The following is a 13,234-nucleotide window of genomic DNA, read 5'->3' as shown; positions in this document are numbered from 1 at the left end:
CAGATTGGCACAAGATATAAATACTAGATATAAATACTATAAATAACTTTGTCAGTCTGCTCTTTTGGATGCTATATTATTTAGTCAATATATGAAACATGAATGTTGTTATCAAACCAAAAGTCAAACAAATCCAGTAACATGTCAGTCTTTCAGACAATAAGGAACATGTTTATCTGCTGCGTAAAACCACAACCTTTTTCAAAATGAATGAAGCAACAGATGAGCGTGCCTGTTCTATGGTTTGAAGAGAGAAAGATATCCACAGATTTGTGTGTCTGATTGTGTGTATTACAAAAACAGATATCAGGCAAGGCCAGGCAAATTTATTTTTACAGCACAATTCATACACCAGGCAGTTCAAAGTGCTTTACTGAAGCATAAGGTTACATTAAAATCATAAATAGAAAATACATTTCAAAGAGGAAAGAAATGAAAATAGGAATAATTCAAATAATTGTTATCGACGGGAAAATACATGATTTAAAAAACTTATGAAAAGTGACTTTATACAACACCAATCTACTTCACTGATGATCTTCATGATGTATCTGCTCTCATTCTGGCATGCTGATTTAAAAGAAAGGATCGTTGTCCTAATAACTTTGATTTAGGTTGACAGTTCCAAACATCTAAATATCTCTGTGTTTTCATGAGTCTGAGCTGGATTTGATCGTGATAAAAGAACGAATAACCTGAAGACATAGATTTCATGTCAACACTTGCTGAGTGTGGCGTAGAGCGGCTCCTGCGTTGACGTGGGCGGATGAGTGTCAGTGCAGCGAGCTGGACTTCGGGTGGTGTTGATGCAGGAGTACTCACAGGCAGTGGAGCGGGGTTCAGGGGTCTGCACCCCCCCACCAGCCTCGCCACATCTTTTTGGAAAGGTGATGCTGGAGTAATGCAACGAGTTGGCGCATGGTGTGGGACTTCTGACAGAGGTGTAAACGGCGTGGCCTGCATTTCCTGTGTCAGGCTTCGGGGGGTACGACTGTATCTCCTCATACGTATAATCCTGCAACAGAAGAAGAGAACGGTCCAAACCCACAAACGCACAAACAGCACAGACAGCATCACATGACATTTTCATCTCTGCGTATCTGTTCATTCGTCAGCAGTGCAGGAATCAGGACTGGACCAGGAGGAACTGGACATTTTGTTCTGTATGTGCTTTAAGAAAGTCAGGTCCAGGACTTTTTCTGTTATTCATAAATTCTAGACATGATTGATTGGCTGAGCTCCATCCTAATCTGAGCTGTCATCAGCTTTACCTTCACATTAAGTTTTCATTCATGATACCATACTTTAACTTACATGTCTGTTCGGGATATTTTACCACCAAAACATTCACATTAAGTTCATTGTGATGATTTTCAATTATGGGCATAATCTTGAATGAATTTTGTTAATATAAGTGAGTATGAGGATATTATCTAATTCACCAACCAGGGAGCAAAGTTTGACTCATCTCAACCTCGACCTATTCAAATATATCGTCAATATTTTGTTGAAATAAAATAAAATAGAAGTCAAAACAAGAATCTGATGGAGGAAAAAATTGGAGAAAGAACAGACTTGGAAGTGTTGCTGTAAATAAAAATTGACTTGAGCATTAGGACAGAGTCTGCCAGCTGTAGTGGACTACTGATAACAAATCCAGATCTGTTGTCAGTTTCCTCTGAGTCTGCATACAAAGACACAAAGACACAAAGACACACACTCACCTCTCTGTCGCTCTGTGCTGCTTCTCCATTTCCTCTCTGTTTCGACTGTAATAATGCTGCAGAAATAAACAAGCAGATTTGTTTTTAGCCCTTTTCCTTATTTACAACCAGAGACAAAATTCTTGTTCACATTTCATGTTTAAACATTTAGTGGGCACTAATGTCAGGCGTCACGTAAATTGTTGTTTTTTGGGGAACAGGAAATATTAGATCAGTTTCAACTTTATTGTCATTACGCGCAGTAGTTAGCATCTCACCAGATGCTAACCTATTGTGTGTGAAACATACACGTGCATGTGGCGGTTTCATGTTCTGCAAACTGACAATAACTTACATTTATATTTGTAGATAAAGATCAGTGTTATCACAGCCAGCAGCAGCACAGCGACACTGACAATCACAGCGATGGGGGAGTCAATGAAGCCTGCAGTCAAACACACAGTGGTCATCCTGAGCTGTCAGGCAGTTTAATTATGTCTGCCGACCGCAGCAGGTTTCACATCTTACCGTGAGGAGCTGTCGGTGGTGGTGCTGTTGGCGGTGCTGTCTCTGAAGGAGAATTACATACATAACATTTCATAGATTTCATTTGGTGATGAATACAGTTGTTTGGTATTAGTTAGTAGCTAGTTTTAGCAAATTTGCAAAAACAAATTGTTTTCAAGTTTCAGTTTCTACCTTTTGGTTCTTTGAGAGAGAAACACATTTTGAACAAACACAGATTAGTATTCAGAAAAAAAATGAGTGAATGTAAAGAAATATTCCGGACAGTTTGACACAGTAGAAACTAAAGTCATTATTTCGGGTTCAGGTGTGTTGGCTGTTTGTCACGTTGCTGTCGGATAAATACTTCCGATCAAACTGAGATTATTTGTTTGCTGTATATTAATAAGAAGACAGGAAAGAGCGTGCAGCTTCACGCCGCCTGTAAACCCTGAACCCAATCAGCAGGTTTCAGATCAGAGGTTTCATCTGTCCAACAGCCTCGTGATAAAAGAAAGACTTCTCTGACCTCTCTGCTCCAAATTACACAAAGTGCTGTGCTCATTTTCATTATCTGTGAACTTTACAATTGACTTTTTACACAGGATTGTTTTTTTTAGCATACAGCATGAATGGTTTCATTTCCCTTTGGAACTTACACTATTCTTTTCCTTCTCTCTTTTTATGTAACCATAAGCAGCTGAATGAACCTTGAAGCAGTCAGATGCCTCTGTGATGAGACTGTCTCCAAACCTGAGCACCTTCCCATCTTCAGTTTGAACCACCCTCACTATAAAACGAGCACCCACCGACATTCATGATGAGTCTGTTGAAGAACTGATCGCTGTGCTCGGAGTCGGGGCTTTCTGCTCCACACCAGTACGCCCCGGAGTCGTCTGCAGTTACGTTCCTCACTGTTATGGTCACATTTCCACTGATGCCTTCCTTCATGGAAAACCTCCCCTGGCTCACGTTATGCTGTCCAGCTTTTAGGGTTGCTACTCGTTCACATATGGTTGGATCCTCTCCCTTACAGAAGAATCTCCCAGGAGAAAGGTTTGACTGACACCAGTATTCAAACGTCTGTCCGACCTTTGTGGTTCTCTTCACTTTAGTAATTTCTGTAGACAGACAGATGTCCATTTAAACATTAAAAAGAGGGCCATCTTCAGAAGCATTTCTCAACACAATGCAGCTTTTAGCTATGAATTCTACTCACCTTTAACCTCCAGTTCTATTTGTCTGAGACCAGTTAGGACTGTTGGGGTGGCTGATTTTCTTCCGCACCAGTAGACACCGGCGTCCCCTTTGTTAGTCTTACTGATGGACACATGGATGCTGCCGTTGTTGTCTATGAGACTGACCCTCTGCTTTGGCTTTGTAGATGAAATATCCTCACAGAATGGATCGGTATGCGGTTTGCAGGCATGTGTCTTGTTGCAGACGCCCTTTTTTCTGCAGAAAAAGTTGACCTTTTTTGGGATGTCACATGTAATGATGGTTTTAAATCCCACATAGGCAGTCTGATGGAACGGCCTCCGGCAATCGTCTGTAGTAAAACCGGAAAAGATGTCAAGTCGTGTGCTTTATGAAAAAAGGTTTTCTCACTATCTCTTTACGGTAAAATCATCAAATATAGCTCCTTTTCAGCTGTGACAGTGAAGCACTTAGATTTTTGTTGTGCTTTTATCGATAATTTCAGCGCCGTCTAAACCTGGGTCTTTTTTTAACCAGGCCCATGTCTGTAGCTAGAAGTTTTTATTTTTAAAATCAACCATTCACGACTGAACTAAAATCTGGGAAAGCTCAATTTTTATTTTTGTTTCCTTGAGTTTTTTATTTTTTTTTTTTTGAAGCCTGCCAGTGAATGAGCAGTTTTTGTTTTCATGTAATGTTTTGGCACAAAAACTGAACCAGCAAAGAAGTGCGATGTGGTCTGCATTAAAATGTTACTGTGTGTAAAAACCTGTGTGCTTTTTGTTTATCATTTATTATTTATTATTAAGAAGTGTTCTGAAACACAACCACGGGCCTCTTCTCCGCAGAACTCAGATTACTTTTACATTAATATGGTAATTTGGCTGTAGTTATTAAGTTAATTATTAGTCAGCGATTGAAAATGTGATAGATATGAAATAAACCTCATATATTATAAGTAACACAACATGGGTACTGACAACATTACATAGACATTATGAGCCCAAAATTTCTAATGTTGTCACAGCAGAAACATGTGATTTCATTTCAGTTGGATTTTTTCTCCGTAATGAGTAAAAAATAAAACTTGACTGAAAACCTCTTTGAATTCTGTGCAAATAATAATAATAAAAATAAATAAATAATAATAATCAATACATTGAACTGCGATGATTCCTCTTACCAAATTTAAGTTTCAGTGTTTCACCTCCACAATTCAAGCTGTATTCCTGCGGATCCTCCTGCTGAAGTCCTGTGATAAGCAGCGTATTTTGATCTGTATTATGTATCGAAATTCTGCTTTTCCACTTTTTCTGTGAAGGTTCAAACTGACATCTTTTAGAATTTTTGTCTCCTTTATTAAAGGTGAATTGAACCCATCCATTCTTGCATACCTCTGTTTCCTCATGGCCTGTAGGTCAAGAAAAATCCACATATTAAACAGGGAAACAATCTCACAGCTGCCTCGATAATGATTCAATTAAGGTGCCTGATAATTGACTTAATTTCATAACATTTTATATTCCATTTAAATCCTGTGGCTTTCAGTACTTTCTTATCTTTCATACCATGCCAACAGTTTTAGCACTAAAACACTAAAACAGAATCCTCTGATTGTGATAAAAAGATAAACAGAAGATCAGGGATTATCTGCCTACCTGCCCAGTTTCCTGCGTACTGTATCCCCAGAGTGAGCACGAGCAGAAGAAAACCCTGCATGGTGCTCTTCAGACACAGTTGTTGTTGCTTTGTGTTCAATGTGCGAGCAGCTGTGTTTCCTGTCTTACAAAGCCCTTTCTCATTATCTTCCTACTTCTGTTTTTCACTCTGTTTCTTTTTTTATAGGTGTGTGCAGTTCCTCTACCCCCCCGATCCTCAGTTGTTCTCTGTTGCACCCCCTACAAAGCAGTAACAATGTTGTGTTGTACTAAATATTGCAAATAAAACGATCTAACTTACAAAAAGAAAATGATGACATTTTTTTAATCAAAATGATGAAGCCTTCACCGGATTAATGGCAAAACTCAAGCGGCTTATCAGCATGATTGGGATGTAATCTGCCGCTGTCAGTTTTCATCTCCCCCCATTCAAAGACACGCCACATGAGAGCAGCACTGCCACCGACTGTAGCAGGTCTGCAATTACACTTAGTCTCTGTGTGGCAATGAAAAAGCAAAGACGTTTGCTGAAGCCTGTTCCCCGGCGTCACACGTGCCCCCCCGGGGGGGCACCCCATTATTTCAGACCAGTTCAGCATGATAACATCATCATTTTAATGAGGGAAACTCATCCTACTGTAAGAAATGTATTAAGGTTTCCTTTCAGCTACAGCTTGTTGTCCAACCCAGAATCAGGATTTCTTTTATTTCTAAAAACATCATCTATTTAATTTTATTTCTATTTTAAATGTGAGCTATGTTTTCAGTTCGTGCTGAGTCCTTCACCTGAACCTGAAATGATTGCATCACTCAGGAGAGATTATGATTGGTGGAGGAAACAGCCACAACATCGCAGTGACTTTTGGCTCTTTGACCTTGTCATCCCCTGTGTGTGGCACTCTGTGTGTTGACACTTTAATATTATTCATTAAAAAGCAGAACAACATGAATTCTGATGCGTTTTGCTGAGTTTGACCCCGGTGATATCATTCTCCAGAGTTGTTGCTGTTATATAGTTGTTCTGTGGCCTGTACTATAAAACGACATAACGGTAAGCAGGTTTGTCCAGAAGATGTGTTTCTTCAGATAAATGGCCGGTGATCTGACATCAGTTTGGCCTGAAATGAACTCGAGCAGACATCCTGTGTCAGCACACACTGCTGAGCCGCAGCACCGGCAGTTAAACACCAGCATCCAAAAACAGGAAATGTGAAGACGTGTGATCACGACGGTTGTAGAAAGAACAGCCCGCCGTGCTCCATGAGTTTGGTCTGGACCTGCTCTATGTGTGAAGCGCCTCGATGTAACTCTGTTGTGGTTTGGTGCTGTATAAAGAATTTTGATTTGATTCACACTGACCTCCACAACAACACACTGTTCTGAGTGCTGAATCCCACAATTTAAGGCTCATAACCAATAACACGGGTCATTTTTCTGGACGGTCCTCTGGGTATCTTGGCCTTGTGGCTCAGCGGTCTTTTGGCCGGTGACGGGGGCTCGAAGTCTGATAATGTTGGGCAGCGGCTCCAAGTGAAACATGGAACAACGGTTGAGTGTGTGTTAAGGGTTTATGGGTGTGTTTGCAAATCTGGAACGAAAACAGTGATAAGAGGGATTTTATGCACACACATGCTGAGCTGATTGGTGTTTGTAAAGATTAGCTGTTGAAAAGAACGTTTATTGGGCTGATTGAAGAAAAGCTGAAGTAGACTGATGACTTCAGATGGCAGACCAGATACCTTCCAGGTGTAAGTACACAGATGAATATTTGATGGAGGCTGATGTTGACATGATTACACAGCTTTTGCTCAGTCACACCACCTTTTCCTGCGGACCTTGGGAAAACCATGTACCGCCATGACATCACCTTTAAAACACCTTTCAGCTTTGGGATTATACAGTTTTAAGATCCAGCTGTTTCTCCAGCTGTGGGACTGGCAGAAGAAAACAGTGGTAGTGCAATAATTCATTTATATGGTCGTAAAGCAGCGACTGTGTGTCAGGTGCCCATTATTCATTTCATCAACGGCGGGATTTACACAACTGAAAACCAAATTCTTCACATGGAAGCTTTGTTTGCCTCATGTGTTGGCTCATGATGGCTGATGTTGTGTTTTGTTAAAAATGTTCTCATCTTTTTGACTCAGCCCCGTCAGCCAATAGACACCAACGTCCTGCTTAGATTTGGAAAATGTGTCAGTCATCAGCTGCAGCACTGAAAGCTGAGCTTCATGAGACAGTTTGGAGTTTTAACGTGATTGCTGGCAGTTACTGACGCTACATAAAGACAGAGTTGTCAGAGAGTTTATGGCTGTGGCTACTTCCTGGAGCGTGAGGTTTATTTTTTGTCTGCACTTACTGTGATGGACAGTTTTTCCTCACCATCAGGCTTTGGGAAAGCAGAGAGGTTAATTTAGCTTCACAGATACAGAATACTGTGAAATGGGACGCAGCCTGAGCTCCTGCTGTGTTGGGAAGTGTTTGACTGATGAGGGTTAATGTTGCCCTGCAGCGTGTTTACGTCGGGATGTAAAAGCCTGTCAGTAGACGCTGGCGGCAGAGCGACCTCCTGCGACTTCCCCTCTGTAAATGTCAGCTCTCATTGGTCCCGCCCACAGCGAGGCCTCCGATGAACGATGAGGACAGCATCCTTTTTAGATGAATCATCCTGCAGTTCACCGGGTCATTAATCCAGCCAGTGGCCTTGTTCATCTTCATAGCTGCTCTTATCAGGGTTTGAATTACTTTTGTGATACAGTTAGAAAGAAGCAGATAAACCAGCATAAACATGTTCATCACTAATGGTGGGAAATCCTCCTCCATTTATTTAAAGCGTTTGAAAGCTGAAGTGTTTCTGAAGATTACAACTACGTTAAATTCCCCTTTTAAAGTCAAGACGAGCTTCAACTCCCCTGAAGTCATTTTCTTTCACCCACACTGAAACGCTGCTGTGTTTAAACTCTCAGAAGATTTCAATAAATAAAATGTGATCTTTTCAAGACTCTGACCTCTTTACGTCACATTCTAACCTCCCAGTCAGCCCCTCAGTGCTTCGTGGAAAACAACCCATTAAACATTCTGAGCTGTTCGATATTAACAATTTGGAAAGTCCACCATTTTTTCAGGAGATTCCCAAAGTGCTCTGCAGCAAAACCATCCAGTCCAATCTGATTTTACACTCTGCAGCTGAAATCAGTGTGCTTTTTGGATCAATTAAACAATGAGACAGCTAACAACCTTCAAGAGATCCATCTCCACCATCACAAACTGACAAGCTCCTTACGGTCGAAAGGTCGAGGATCAGTTTCTCTCTTCTGATTGGCTGACAGAGCTGATGCTCCTGGAACTCCAGTGAGAAGCTTGAGAGAGGAGACGTAAACCACAAACATATCTTCTCATAGATATGAACCCTTCAAAATAAAAGACTGTGGAAGGTAAAAGGAGACTTCGCAGGTTTTAAAGACCAGGATCTTTGTTTCGCTCAAACTAAGGGAGTCTAAATTGAACCAGACAACAGTTAAATTATGCTGGAGTTACAACAAAGGGATGTTATGCTGCAATCCCAGAGATTTTATTGTGTGTTAACATTTGAAGTGTATTTGTAGAAATGTATTTGAAACATGCAAAATCCATAAATTGACAAAAGACCCTGATCATGTTGAGAGGACACAATCTGGCCTCAATAGTATTTATGTGAAACAGATATAATTTTCAGGACACATGGCTGCACTGATGACAATTAACCAAATTGGTTGAGCAACAGATCCAGTAGATTCAAACAAGTCCAAACTGGATCATACTATAAACAAGATCTGTCTTTTATTTGTCAGTGACGCTTCGACATGGATGCTTCACGCTTCACTCTCTGCTCGTGTCCTCACCAGATCCCTTATCGACCAGAGGAAACATGTTCTCATGGTCAGAATCGTAAAAATGATGGATGTGAAAGCTTCTCACTCTTCACAAAATCATAGAAACTGAGACCATAAACTCATCAGGAAAACGTTGACTGAGGAGGAGGAGGGACATTTTCCCATAGACTTCAATCCAACCTGTATTTCCTCTAACAACCAGTGGAGTCATCCCCTGATGGTCAGTAGATAGAATACAGGTCCAGGTTAAGATACAGTCAGTGTCGTCTCTCCTGTTGTTGACCTTCTTTGAGGTCAGAGGTCACTTCTTTTTTTTTTTTTTTCAATAAAGAGAAATTAGCGTGCAATGAAACTACACAAATATATGTATATATCACTGCCAGTGTGTGTTTGTGTTTAGTATTATTTGTCAGTTTTGCCAAATGTTGCTTGGCAACAAATTATCCTGGAAGTGTTGACGGAATCAGCGGAGTCTCACAATGTCATGACTCGTTCAGATGGACGGCTTCGCTCGGAGCCAGGAAATCTCCAGTGGGCAGTTTAGGCCTCTTTAAAGTGCTGCTCAGTTCATGTAAAACAATAAATGACCAATTTAATCTCTTTTAATCTTTTTCTCAAAATCAGAAAAGCTCAACAAATATTTGAGCCAGAGCAAAAGCACTTACAATCTTGAAGATAAACACAACACAGACAAACAGTGGAGCGCCGCTGTTGGACAGAAATAACTCTCATGTCCTGAAGCCCTGAAGGCCAACTGGGCCTGACTGACGAGGCGTTTCACTGGGACCCAGTTTGGTCAGCATGGTTGAGCTGTGTGTTTGAACCCCGGCCCACGTCAACATGTGTGATGCCACGATGGAGGAGGAACGTCTGTAGAGTCTTCACAGGACGAGGGACAAGACATGAATAACTTTTCTCTTAATCAATGAGAAAGAGCGTTTTTACAGAGACAGGAAACAGAAAAGGGACGATGAAGTGCTGTTTTGGGCCTCAGGTCGTTTTTAAACAGCACCTACAACATTCACATTCACAGACTTTTCCTTTTGACCGACGTGCAGCATCTGGAGGGTTAGTGAGCTTCTGTCTCTGCTAATGCCAATGCTAATGTTGGCTACACCAACAGCTGCTTCAGATTAGCTCCACAATAGAAAGATGGATAGACGGATGGATGGATGGATGGACTTTAATGATTGCAAACTGGAAAATTCCAAAAAGCTGAGTTATCCACAACATGAGCTGTGAAGAGCTGTCATCACTCTTGATGCAGCAGCAGAGAGAAGTTCATGAAACCAGATCTGTCGTGTCCTCACAGGCCTGCACGCTGTCAGGGACTTCGGCTCCTGAACAACTTTCAGGTTGTGTCTCTTTGTGTCTGCCCTGGATTGGTCCACGTCCACCTGGTTTGACATTACACTTCATCCATTCACCTGAAAGCAGCTTCATATGTTGGCCTATATCTGTTTGTTGTCAGATACACAGTTGGGGTTGTGTAAGTCTTTTTGTGATCCGAGTTTGGCAAAGGACACTCAACACAAACAACATTATTTGGTTTCCCTCCAGAGGTGAAGGCGGCGAAACGGGCCTGAAGTTGGTTGTTTTTGTCTCCGGTTGTCTCTTCTGGCTCAGAGCTGCAGCTCCTCTTTCCCTTTCACTGTTGCACACCAAGGCCATGTGGATTCGTTGTTTTATGTGGTCTGGGGATTCTGGCTGTGGTCCATCAGGCTGTGCCATGCCACTTGTTAAACCGTCTTAACGAAGTGCAGGCCGCACAAGGTTTGTCAAATTGACGCTGAACGCATCAGTGAATCATAAACAGAAAATGTCTTCATTTAGCAGTGAAGTATCTGATCAGAACCAGAACCGTCTCCAGGTCAGGGAAGATCAATCGATGGACAATCAGACATTTAGAGCACGATTCAGATTAGCTGCAGTTTAAGGAGCTTCGGTGCCGCAACAGTGAAGAGCTGCTGTTGGCAGCGTCAGGAGGGAAACACTTTTTAAAGACGCTGCCCAAAGAAATGATTTGATTGAATGAAGCTCCATTTAGAAGATTTTCAGTTGCTCTCCTCAAAACAGCGCTTTCCTTGGTACCACTTTTTTCTCAAGCACTTACGATTCCACTGCAGCTCAGCTGGAATCCCGTGATTCCCTTCATGAAGTGTCATCTTCCTGTCAATCTGATCCTTCCAACCAAAGCCGAGTCAGAGTCCAGCTTCTCCTCTGTGGTGATTCAGCCTGCAGACTGTCGAAGTTGAACTGTATTCGAGCCAGGATGGTTATTTATCACAACGAGAATTCTTCCTGCTTTCATGTTTCAGTCTGTCACAATCTGTGTCCAGTTGTTTGTCTCGTCACTTCTGTCTTTGAAACACTTAAACTGAATCTTTTGCTCTTCATGCATGAAAGAGACACAATATTACAGATATTTCTAAGTAAGTAAATAGAATTATAAAATAACTTCACAGCACAGCAAACACACGATGTGACACGTCAATATTTTGTTCAATACAACATGTTTGTCTCACACCAGATGGTTTATTGGAGAAATTAAATTTCTACCCCTAAATTTTACTCAGAACCAAACCTTGATGTGGTAACTGTGTCCAACAGTGAAAACAAGAGCAAAGGCATGAGACAAACATGGAGCTTAGAACAAGATGAAAAAAGAGATGTGGCTGAAATCAAATCCTGGAATAAAATAAAAACACCAACATCCTCATGCATCTATCCGTTCCCACAGAGGGAAGGTGAAAGGGCTGGTTCATGACTCATGTGCCCTCAGTTATTCTGATATCAGCCTCACTGGACCACCAGCACACAGAGCGGAGGACAGAAATACCTCCTGGCTTCCTGCAGCTCACACTCGTTCTGCAAAAGAAGTATAAGATAAGTTGATTTAAAATTCAGCTAAAATGTGAATAGAAACAAGGCTGGTCCTCCCCATCACATTTTCTACCAACATGGCTGAATGTTCCAACAATGAGTCCTGTTTTAGTTAAAGTTCCTCCAGACGCGTTTCAACAGCTCACACTTTATTTTCCAACACAAAAACGTAAAACTTTGGCTGAAGTTCATCTGATATTTGAGAAACCCGAATCAGATCAACAGCATCTCAAGCCTCGAGCCCATCTTTAAACCAGAAAAAAAAAAAAAAAGATTTTTGTGGTTTTAGTGACTGAGACCATAAAGTCATCAGGAGAACATTTACTGGTGCAGGGACATTTTCCCATAGACTTCAATACATCTGGCCTCTTTCTACAGTCAGTGGAGTCGACTCCTGATGGTCAGCAGAACGAACACGGGTTTAGGACTCTTTTCAGACCTGGACTGTGCGTTCAGGTTGATAGATCACATCTTGAGATCCTGAAGTTGAAATTGTGTGAACCTTTTTTTTTTTACTAAACCAGATCAGGATCTTCCTCTAACCTGAACCAGGACCTGTACGAGTCTGAGCAAAACCAGGACTCACCAATATGATCAGCGACATGTTTTTGTGACTCGTCAGATCCAAAAGCCAATATTTGTCTTTGCAACGTTTTGACAAAACATATTTTCTGCTGCTGTTTAGTTGCTATAGAAACACGTTCTAAAAAACAGAGTTGAATTTCATCATCATGAATCAATTTCTGACTAATTTTTCTGAATCATCCTGACAATTCTTATATCGTCGAGTTGCATTAGCTTTGTTTGTCTGTATTTTGAGTGTCACGTCAGGTTATCACTAACGCATGTGAAACATGCACTCGGCGGGACTTTGTAGCCATGAGAATGAGCTCTGGGTGGAGCAGAAGCCGTCCACTTTGTGACCTCTCTGTTTCCCCCAAAGGACAGCGCCGCCGTAACAGTGGGCCCGGGTCAGACCAGCTGCAGGGTCAGCTCCATCATGTCACGCTCTCCTTTATCTGCAGAGGTAAAGATTTCATTACACCAAATAAATGCCATCAGTGACATCTCAGGTCGTCCCGCCACGTCTTTCATCAGGCTGAGTCATCTGTCTGTAATGGGGAGAGCAGAACAGCTGGACAGATGTGAGGTTACCGAGGCAGAAGCCAAGCTTACGGTCTACCTCAGGCCGTCTCCCATGATGCCCCAGAGCCGGACGGAGGTGCTGACTCAGTTGTGTGACCATACAAGGCCCTGGGACCAGTCAGGAGGAAAGATCAGAGCAGAAAACCTGGTTCAGACCTCTTTCTTCTTCTATCTGCCCTCTTTTCCAGTCATCGTCCATTTCTCTTATCTTTTCAGCCCCCAGCCTTCTTTTTTCACCCACTTAATCTTCCCCTTTCTACTTTTTCTGGAT

General features: G+C 41.7%; 1 protein-coding gene across 1 annotated transcript; it reads right to left on the bottom strand.

The window, feature by feature from the left end:
• Positions 1-306: 306 nt before the first annotated feature.
• On the bottom strand, positions 307-5,178 carry LOC115043879 (uncharacterized). The gene is made up of 8 exons (XM_029502641.1): positions 5,063-5,178; positions 4,588-4,815; positions 3,427-3,756; positions 3,017-3,328; positions 2,232-2,273; positions 2,059-2,148; positions 1,725-1,780; positions 307-1,015 (listed from the first exon to the last, which is right to left on the bottom strand). Exons 1-8 carry the CDS (start codon positions 5,121-5,123, stop codon positions 716-718), a joined length of 1,419 nt encoding a protein of 472 aa, XP_029358501.1. The 5' UTR covers positions 5,124-5,178; the 3' UTR covers positions 307-715.
• Positions 5,179-13,234: the final 8,056 nt, after the last annotated feature.

The sequence above is a fragment of the Echeneis naucrates genome, chromosome 5, assembly GCF_900963305.1.
Source record: "Echeneis naucrates chromosome 5, fEcheNa1.1, whole genome shotgun sequence".
Classification (NCBI taxonomy): domain Eukaryota; kingdom Metazoa; phylum Chordata; class Actinopteri; order Carangiformes; family Echeneidae; genus Echeneis; species Echeneis naucrates.
This window is presented reverse-complemented; position numbering and strand designations above follow the sequence as displayed.